The 6,000-nt window shown below is 33.0% G+C and overlaps 1 protein-coding gene across 9 annotated transcripts in view; it reads right to left on the bottom strand.

Moving 5' to 3' along the window:
• Positions 1–1,163: 1,163 nt before the first annotated feature.
• The window catches only part of LOC128548041 (uncharacterized), a 22,656-nt gene continuing 17,819 nt past the window's right edge, over positions 1,164–6,000 (bottom strand). For 5 of the 9 annotated variants that reach the window (XM_053522324.1, XM_053522322.1, XM_053522325.1 and 2 more), the window contains exons 2-4: positions 4,097–4,206; positions 3,516–3,703; positions 1,164–2,886 (exon numbers count right to left, since the gene is read on the bottom strand). In XM_053522324.1, coding sequence (XP_053378299.1) covers positions 1,846–2,886; positions 3,516–3,703; positions 4,097–4,178 — 1,311 coding nt within the window. In that variant the 5' untranslated portion in view covers positions 4,179–4,206 and the 3' untranslated portion in view covers positions 1,164–1,845. The remainder of the gene's footprint in view (positions 2,887–3,515; positions 3,704–4,096; positions 4,207–6,000) is intronic. The other 4 variants (XM_053522327.1, XM_053522326.1, XM_053522329.1 and 1 more) reach the window with 2 other exon arrangements.

The following is a 6,000-nucleotide window of genomic DNA, read 5'->3' as shown; positions in this document are numbered from 1 at the left end:
TGTTATATTGAACAGCAGTAGAAAGCATTTGCAATGATATATAAAGTATATTCTATTGATGTAGGGCAAATGATTTTTATGCTGTAAATAATACTATATCTATTTGAATAAACAAAAAATTATGTTAGACAAATTTTTATTTATAGTATTAAAACTGGCTTTTACAGCATTTTTAGATGCTTTTGACTGTCTGCTTCTTTAATACGCATTGCTGAAAAAAAATTAGAAGTTAGAGAAGCATAAAAATATATCAGTTTTTATCTCGCAACAGTCTATACAAAAAAATATTTTACTGAAGGCTGGTTTAAAAACAGTGCTACTCTTAACTGGCCCTATTCCAGCCCCTTGGCAACACAGAATTAGAAATGATGACTTTTACTGATGTAATTAGTTTATTCTGTGTGAGTTTTGTTTATGTAAAAAATGATTTCCAAGAAAAAAACTGAACGAAAAACGTATTAATTCTTTCCATCTACTGGTTCCAGACCAGTACTATAATTTGTAACTGCTGAGAATTTAGAATCTTATGATCCAGGATCAGAAAACTTGTAAATTTAAGCAGGATGACTTCCTCACATGAATATTCAACACCTCCAGTGAGGTTTCCAACCCACAACCCACATTGGTGACGGGCAAGTGATTCAAATTTAGCTACCTTAACCACTCTGCTAGGGAGGTCCCCTAACATTTTTCTAAAACATATCCTTGACCCAAGCTAGAGCTGTTATTTTACATTGTTTTATCATTTTAGTGGTGATATTGACAATTTGGTGTTAATTTCGGAATATCAAAGGAAAAATAAGAAGGTCATTGACCATAAAGCGCTAACCTGTGAGAAAGGCTTATGGTACAGGTACAGAGTTAGGTTTATATAAATAGCAAGACTCTAGCTATGATAGATTCAGAGAAGAAGGTATTCAAAGTTTCTTTTATATTAGCCTGTATTATATATATATATCACACACAAGGGCATGGCCATTTTTGAACACCAGGCAAAGTTTCATCAAAATCCATTCAGTGCTTTTGGAGAAGGTGTCGTTTAAAAAAAACTGTTGATGATGGAGGCAAGCATGCACGGCAGATGACAAACACGGCGTGATCACAGTAGCTCACCATGAGCACTTTGTGCTCAGGTGAGCTAAAAGAAAAAACTAAAGAGGTGGTACTGAAATATATCCATTATTTAATACTTTTAGTATATTCTTAATATAATATAGTGTAATCAAAAATATAGTGTCTGGTATTTACAGTGCAAGAAACTTTTTAGAAAGGTTTTCAAAGCTTCATATAGTTTACATAAACTGTATATATAATTTTTGGGATAACTGGCAGTAGATATATAGATAGCATATTATTACGGTATCAGCAAGGTTGTCAGTTAAAAAATTTCAATCATTAACAGCCATAATCAAAGCCTTCCAAAGATTGCTTTTTCATATTCATAAAAAAGGAGACTGATGCAAAATTTTAACTCTAAAGTATTTAAAATTTTAAATGTTCGAAAAGACAGTTATAACAGACCATTTGCAACTAATCATTTTGATTCTACAACAGCAAGTAACTGGATTTTATTCAACACATATTTTCAAGTGACTGTTGTTAAATTATTGAAATAATGTTAAGAAATAGTTTAAATCTACACCAAGCAATACAATCTATAGATATGACAGATCCTTTGGAAGCATAGAATGCAATTAAACCTGCCTTGAACCATTATTAGTTCATAAACTGTTTTTTGTTTCATTCATTTTCTATAGTGACAATACTTTCAAATGTAGTTTCTGTATATTAATAAAACATATATGAACCCTATGCTACAGGTCTCCAATTCATAAGCAATGTGCATCAATCAAATGTTAGATTTGGCAATTTAGTCTTTGGTATTTTTCTAGTTTTTTCCAGTTTCTCTAGAGCCTTTTGGTCATAGAGACCAAGTTTCATACCAGCCTTTATCTTGTGCTCGTTGACTGAATGCACTGGGAAAGGAAATTCTAAAGTTTTTGTTGGCGTAGTCGTATTACTTTCACAACTAAATGCTGAATCTAGACTCAGCTGCCGTTTTGTCATTGTGAAATGCTGGTAAATGCTCTGCTTGTTTGTATTTCCAACACTTTCCGAGTGTGTTCTCTGTTTTTTGTGTGATTTATGACTGGAAGGATAATACTGTTTGGAGTATTTAACAGCTTGATTTCTGAACACTTGATATTGAGATGGTTGTAGAATGTCTGGATGGTGTTCAGTTGATGCATCTATAGAATCATCTTTCACTTTGTTCTTATCTGAAAGCTTGGTCTGTGCTTCTATTTTCTTATTCTGTATAGTGCCATTTATGTCACAACCAGAGGCTTCTTCAGTTTGTTCAACATTATCCAGTAGTTTATGCTCAGTTTCTATATCATTGAGACATGCATTAATTTCAGTGTCCCAAAATTCTGTATCAACTTTACTTTCAGTATGACCATTTTCCTTACTGGCATCATTCAAACAAGTTTCTTCAGTTAAGGTATCATTTCCTAGTGAAACACCTTTATAATTTTCAGAATGATTTTCTATTTCGTGATCTTCAGTTTCATTGTCATCCTCTGTGCCAATCTCCCCATCCTGAATGTTGTTTTCCTCTGAAGTTTTGCCTTCTGGTTGAGATTCATTAGCAGCTTTTATTTCATCACTGAAACAAACTTGTTTACCTTTCTTATTAGAATTGTTTGCTGCTGATTTGTTATGATATGGTTTACTATCTGCACCGTCTTCAATGGTATCAGAATGATCTGCATTTATTTTGTTATCATGTTTATCAGATCTTTTGGAATGTTTTGCAAGATGTTTTTCTTTTGTTTTCTTCTTTTTGAGACTTTGGACAAAAAAACACTTGGCATCTCCAAAAATCTGAAACAGAAAGTATAATAAGCTGTAGTTTCTCTAAAGTTTTAAAAAACCTTGCTCTTCTACAAAATAGTTTGTATTTCTACAATTTTGGGGCTAAGTAAACTGTTATCGGTTATATAATGAGTTACAACAGTATCAGTACCCATTAATCCATCAAAATTTAGTTTATTACAGAATCTGGTACTGTTCCAAAGGTATGAATAGTTAGTTACCAGTTTTTTAGCTCGATTTTTCGAAGAAAAAGTAGATCTATTGCACTCACCCCGGCGTCGGCATCAAGTAAAGTTTTTGATGAAGTCAAATATCTCTGTTCTATCAATGCTATTGATTTGGGACTTAAAGTAGTTATTTACTATCAAAGTCTACACCAGGAGAAACAATCACCATAATTCTGATTTGAATTTTGACGGAGTTATACCCCTTTTTAACTTAGAATTTTTTGGTAAAAGTTTTATAAAGTTTTTACTGACAAAGCTTTAATTCAAGAGTCAAGCACTGAGAAAAGTCGAGCGTGCTGTCTTACGGACAGCTCTTGTTTTTGTAATTATCCTTATAGACTTAAAACGTTCTTCTTTGTAAAACGATGATCTGATTATAGATTCAAACAAAGGGTAACTGAAATGCCTTACTGTGGGAGAAATAGGGTCTGTGAGGTCTTTGTGGCTTTTTTCTGTTTCCAAGGGAACAGATAGGGTTAGCATGGCTACAGAACCCTCAACTTGATGGTCCTCATCTCCTGGCATTTTCACTGTGTTTGGACTTCTAGGATTGTCTTTCTCCAATTTCATATCTGTGTCAGCTCGTACAGGTTTGATGCCTGACAAGGATAAAATTACTGAATGTAACATATGGTACGCCCTCAAGTCGGTAATCTTGTACATGTTCTCTGACTAACACGATATTTTATGCAATAAATTATTGTATTGTAATTAGCATTTATATTGGACTTGGCTTAGAGATTACTTTTTATGCATGAACTGGTTTAGAGACTACTTTTTTACATAAGTTTTATGGTTAAGAAATTATTTCTTTTGAACAGTTACATTATACATTTTCTATTCTTTACATATTACATGCATATCTATAATTATTCATTCCTGATTTTGTATAATTTTTTTTGACCTGAATTTTCTTACAATGCAGATTTGCATGATTGAAAAATATGAAAATTGTCAAAATGTTAGAATAGAAAGTGATTATTAGTACATACCTGAAATAACAACACAAGCATGGTGCTGTTTTCGACGCAGTTTGGCATACTGTTTCTCCAGTGCTCCAATGTCTGTGCTCATCTTGTTGTCTTAACTAAAACCTGAAATACTGCCAGAATTATCTTCATTTATTGTAATATTTCATAACACTTGCTGAGATATAACGAATATTTATTAGTTATTTCCATAGTCAGTTTGCATATTGATGAATCCATTTGTCCATGCCAGTTCTTCCATCCCAATTTCTTTCAGCTTCAAGTATTCTGTGCATACATAAATTCATGTCAATTTATTCTTCACTTTAAATGTCCCTGTAAGACCTCTTCCAATACAATCAATTCATTAGAAAAAAGGATGTTATTACAATAAATAAAAATAAATAAGGCAAATAATCTTTTCCAGCTTTTACCCAATACATGATGGACCTGTTTTAAAGTAATGATAGAATCCTGACTAACTTCTTCCATATAAATGACTTTAAATATAGTATTATAACCTTAAGCCATATCATTGTGAAGAACATTCACCCAGTCTGGCTATCAAGCTTCATGAAGTGTGTCAAGAAGTTGTTACAACTGATGCCATGTACTAACATACAGGTAGTAAAACATTGTCATTTTTGGAATCCAAAAATTCATACCCCAACAAGATAGCTATTTTAACCAAAACCAACACCAATTTTTGACACCAGTATGTTCTTGTTTTCTATATGAACACAGAAGTGTAACATACATGCAAATGGTTCATTCCAGTTATCAAGCTTTCACTGAAGACTGTATAAATTCTATTTAAAGGCAACAACTCAATCTTGGTAAAAAAAACCCAGCCTATTCCTTACATTATTTTCATTTCCATTGAAAAGTGTGGCTTCTTGCAAATGTTTCATTTCCATTTATTTTAATGACAGACTTTAATGTCAAGGGAATAGTTCTAGTGAAAATTGTACATTGGCTAATTTGTATCTGTTGTGGCTTTCACACTGTAGCAGCTTTTACAGCAGTGTAAAATAAATAACAATTACAGTCAAACCTCTTAGACAAGTTGAAATTAGAACAAAAAGTCAATATGAATAGTAAGCTGACATGGTGCTTAAGGCAAGTAACTGCTTGATACAGGCGGCCACTATGGCAGGTTCAACTCTGTAAGCATCTTGAGGTTGATTCAATTTGTTAGTTTTGTTTTTTTGATACTGACTTAATTTAGCTTGATTATCATACAGTAAAGCATCTGTTAAAGGGATTTTACTGGCGTTGCCGTGTTTGTCATTTAGGTAACTCTTTCAGCAATTTAAATACTAGAACTACAGATGTAGACTGATAATAATCAAACATGAAAGTTCCAGTAATATGCGCATTTTTCACTTCATTCTGATGATATATAACAAGTTTCATTTCAACTGGATGGAAACTGTAGGAATTGAGTACACTAGTGTGAAAGACCGTTACGGACAGTTCAAACACTTCCAGGTTTTTTAATTCAGGGGACATTAAAAATCCTTGCACAAAAAAAAATGAAACCCCTTGACATAACAAGGGCTGTCGGAGGACAGTACCGCTCGAGGTAACGCTCGACTATTCAACAGCCTTGTCAATTGAATGAATACAACAGTCGAAAAAAGAAGCATAATTTTGTACAAATGTGAAACAGGATTATGGAACCTGCACAGTGCTTATCAGCTCATGACAGTGGACAAGTGTGTGAAGTTTCAATCCATTCCCATTAGTGGGTATTGAGATACCAGCTTACATACAAAACCTTAACCAAAAACTACTTAGTAAAAAATGGGCATAACTTTGTAAAAATGCAAAGTAGAGTTATGGAAAGTGACATTGCAAGTCAGATCATGACAGTGAACAAGTAAGTGAAGTTTCAATCCATTCCCATTAATGGGTACTGAGATATC

This window comes from Mercenaria mercenaria, chromosome 13 (assembly GCF_021730395.1).
Source record: "Mercenaria mercenaria strain notata chromosome 13, MADL_Memer_1, whole genome shotgun sequence".
In the NCBI taxonomy this organism is placed as follows: Eukaryota; Metazoa; Mollusca; class Bivalvia; order Venerida; family Veneridae; genus Mercenaria; species Mercenaria mercenaria.
This window is presented reverse-complemented; position numbering and strand designations above follow the sequence as displayed.